Source organism: Phyllostomus discolor, chromosome 12 (genome assembly GCF_004126475.2).
Source record: "Phyllostomus discolor isolate MPI-MPIP mPhyDis1 chromosome 12, mPhyDis1.pri.v3, whole genome shotgun sequence".
In the NCBI taxonomy this organism is placed as follows: Eukaryota; Metazoa; Chordata; class Mammalia; order Chiroptera; family Phyllostomidae; genus Phyllostomus; species Phyllostomus discolor.
Window position 1 is genome coordinate 11,412,596 of NC_040914.2, and position 3,453 is coordinate 11,416,048.

Sequence of the window (3,453 nt, forward strand, 5' to 3'; positions counted from 1 at the left end):
CTCCAGGGCCAAGAGAAGTTTACAGAAAGTGGAAAAAGCATTAAGGTTTTGTTAAAAAAAAATCATTAGGCATTAAGGATGGCCCAATCCAGTGTTCAGGGCTATACACCTTGAGGATTTCTATCTGAAAGGCTTCTCACTCTGAATAAGACTTTATTTCCTTGGCAACTGAGTCAATATCATGGTATAATTAATCTCTAGAGGGAAGTAGTTAAGGTTTTAACAAAAGATATTGACTGTAGGAATAGAAGAAAACTATTCATATACTAACGGCCATACATAACAGCCCAGAGCTCACACAATATTCCCCAGACCACCTGACTTCCTGGTTGACCAGAAGACTTTCCTTGTAGCTGCATAGACTCCTGTCACCCAGCTGAGGTGTGTATCTATGGGGCACCATTTTCCAGGACATCCTATAGACTGGGATTTGAGTGAAATGACACATGAAGTACAGAAACAAGCAAGCTGATAATGGCAGCAGAATTATGTGCTCTGCCCTGGACCATTCAATGTCCTGGGTCATTCGTTCTCCCCTGAGGGCAGGAGGGGACTTTGCAAATGCAAAATGACTGTCTTATAGCAAGTGTGGAGCATGGACTTGTAGAAATTCTGGTCCTTGTGGCCATTTGTGTTAGGTGGCTAAGAGATAGAAATGTAAAAAAACTTAAAAATATTTTCCATGTGAAAATGATGATGAATACTCTAGGGCCTAAGACTAATTGCAAGGAAAACTATTTTCTTACAAAAAAAAAAAGAAAGAAAAGGGTCTGAGATGATGGTCTTAGTTCCTGGAGGTGCAGAAAACCTGTTATCTATGGACAAAATTTAAACAACTTTATATCCAGGTTGCAGGTCACAAGTAATTTTGGACATTCATTCAGTCATTCACTCATTCCCCATATATTTATTCCTAGTTCATCAACAATAACTGAGTGTTTGTTATTTATTGGTCCATGAGCTGGTTTCAGGGGTAGAGTGGAGAGTGAGAAGACAAAGTCCTTTCATTTATATCTGCTGGGAGACACTTCACTCAAACAGGAAACAAATAAGTGATGTCAAATCCAATGCAGGGAGGTGTGAATAGTCCACCTAAGGGGGATGCCTGGGAAATCAATACAGTGATTCTGATTGTTACTGCAGGTTGTTTGGTTCTAGAGTAAAAATACATTATGTCTCCATTTTTTCACCTCATAGACCAAATTGTATTCCTGTGAGCTGAGGACACTTGATAAAAAAGTCTCTGAACCAGTTTTTTTGTTGTTTGTTTGTTTTTGTTTTAGAATTCAAAGACCCTCTTCTATGGTCCCCAAGGTAGAGCAATTAAGTCTATGGCTACAGACAGCCCAAGAGTGACTCTGATGAGCTGCTCATATTCTATTGACTCTGCTGTAGTGACTGTATCTCCCTGTTCCTCAGTTTATTCTCAGTGAAGAAGGTTGTAAGTGTGTTAACTGTAAAGTATGGTCAGTATCTGACTTAAATCCTGAAATAGAAGAGCTGCTCAAATGAAACAGCCCTTATTGATGAACTCCCAGATCTCTTATTGTTCTGGGCTGATACCTGGTGAATGGGGACCTTCCAAAAGCATCTTTTTTTCTCAGTTTCTTTCTGGAGATGCTGACCTTTTTCTGAACCTTCCTAAGTCCCCCAGGACAGTCAACTAATATCCAGAGACATTGTCTGACTGTGCTCTCCACACACAGACTCAGGCTGTACCAAATTCCGTTTATATCAAGAAGTGACTCTTGGGCCTGAGCCAGGACTGGTGACAGGCTCAGGAGTCTTGTGACTCAGGCCCATTAAATCGTTATACACTCAGCCCTTTCAAGGTGCCAAAACAAAACTGGAACAGGCTGCCTTGTGTCCATGGAGTCAAGAAACCTGGCACAGAGCTCTGGGGAAGGGTTCCTGAGCTGAGCTCTGTATGAATATCAGGAGGCCTTTCAGACCATGCTCTGACCTATTATAGCAGGGTCAGCCTCAGGTCAGGTTCATAGAGTCATGCTCAGGGGGATGAACTGAGATTGCTTTCCCTCTGCTTAGTTACTCTCATCAGACTGACCTTTCTGTCTCCAGTGACTATCTGCAGAGCTGAAAGTTGGGAGGGGAACTGAGATCTTAAGAAGCTTGTCTCCACTCTGTGTATTCTGCTTTAAATGTCAAAACCGACCCTGAAACAAAATGCAGAGGGGAATGGAGGTAGTGTCCAGGGCTGTCAGTCCTGTGTGTGAAGTAGGAGTCACCCCTCCCAACCCCCAGTCATCAGAGTGATCACTTACCATATACATCAAGTTGCCCAAATGCTATTTCTTTTTTTGAATCTGGAAGGTGGGCCACTACAGTGTATGTTCCTGCGTCCTTCATGGTGACCTTCTTCAACAACAAGGATCCATCATAGGTTATAATCTCTTGTCCATTGTTTTCAGGACCAGTTAAATGGAAACTTAATGTCATAACAGAAAATGCAATTACATTATTTTTGTTCACGCCATTCCCCCTGTACCACACGAGGACTAAAACCTCAGGAGGCTTATTGCGGATATGCAGAACAACATCTTCCCCTTTGGCACAATGGGTTGACACAATACTGAGTTGGGCCATGGTGGGCAGGCTCCAAAAAGTTAAGAGTGAGACTAGGAAAAAAGAAAATAATGGATCAATATTTGTATCTATATATTGGTACTTGAATTCTGAGCGGGTCTCTTTATCTCTTAGACTTTGTCTGCAGGTGAGTGTGTGACTCCCATGGTCAAGGTCAACAGCATGGCTCCCATTACTTCAGCACCTCTGAAGCTGTTATTTTTTCTGTTTCACATACTATTCTCCAAGTGTTTGTCTTGGTCACCTCCATACTGTGCTTACACCAATGCTGACACTCCGGGGCAGTTTTAAAAGGCACATTTACTGACCATCTTCTCTAAAGATCCTTCACTTTCTGACTTGTCCTGCTCTGTTTTTTCTTCATGGTTCTTGTGGGTACCTGACCTCACATCTACATGACTTTCCTAGTCCCTCTCTCCTCCATAGAGCATGGGCTTTTTGAGAGCAGGGCTTGTCTGAGTTAGTACCTGCAGTGACTACAGCAGCTTGAAAACACATGGGGATAAATGAATGAGTCCTGTACCTCCTGGGGTTCGTTTGGTCATTTCTGAGGTTAGCAGTAAAGACAATGTTTAGCACCCCTGATTAAATTTTTCTGGTGTTTCCTGACCCCAGAAATGATGTCAATAATAAATCATTATTATTATTACCAGTTTTCATAATTTAATACTCAGTGATGGATAATAGGAAATGAACAGCAATCCAGGTTTTCCTGTCTCCCACCACTTCCAGATTATGAGATTTTCCTCTTGCTGATCCCCTTCCCCATCCTAATCTTTCCTTCTGTCCTTTACACTCAGGTCGAGACAGAAGTCTTCCCTGTTTTCTCAGAGCGCTGGTGTCTTCAGC

At 42.2% G+C, this 3,453-nt stretch overlaps 1 protein-coding gene across 1 annotated transcript in view; it reads right to left on the reverse strand.

The window, feature by feature from the left end:
• Window positions 1–2,626, reverse strand: part of LOC114511397 (carcinoembryonic antigen-related cell adhesion molecule 21-like) — a 57,654-nt gene extending 55,028 nt beyond the window's left edge. The window contains exon 1 of the mRNA XM_036012172.1: window positions 2,283–2,626. Coding sequence (XP_035868065.1) covers window positions 2,283–2,604 — 322 coding nt within the window. The 5' untranslated portion in view covers window positions 2,605–2,626. The remainder of the gene's footprint in view (window positions 1–2,282) is intronic.
• Between the last annotated feature and the right edge of the window lie 827 nt (window positions 2,627–3,453).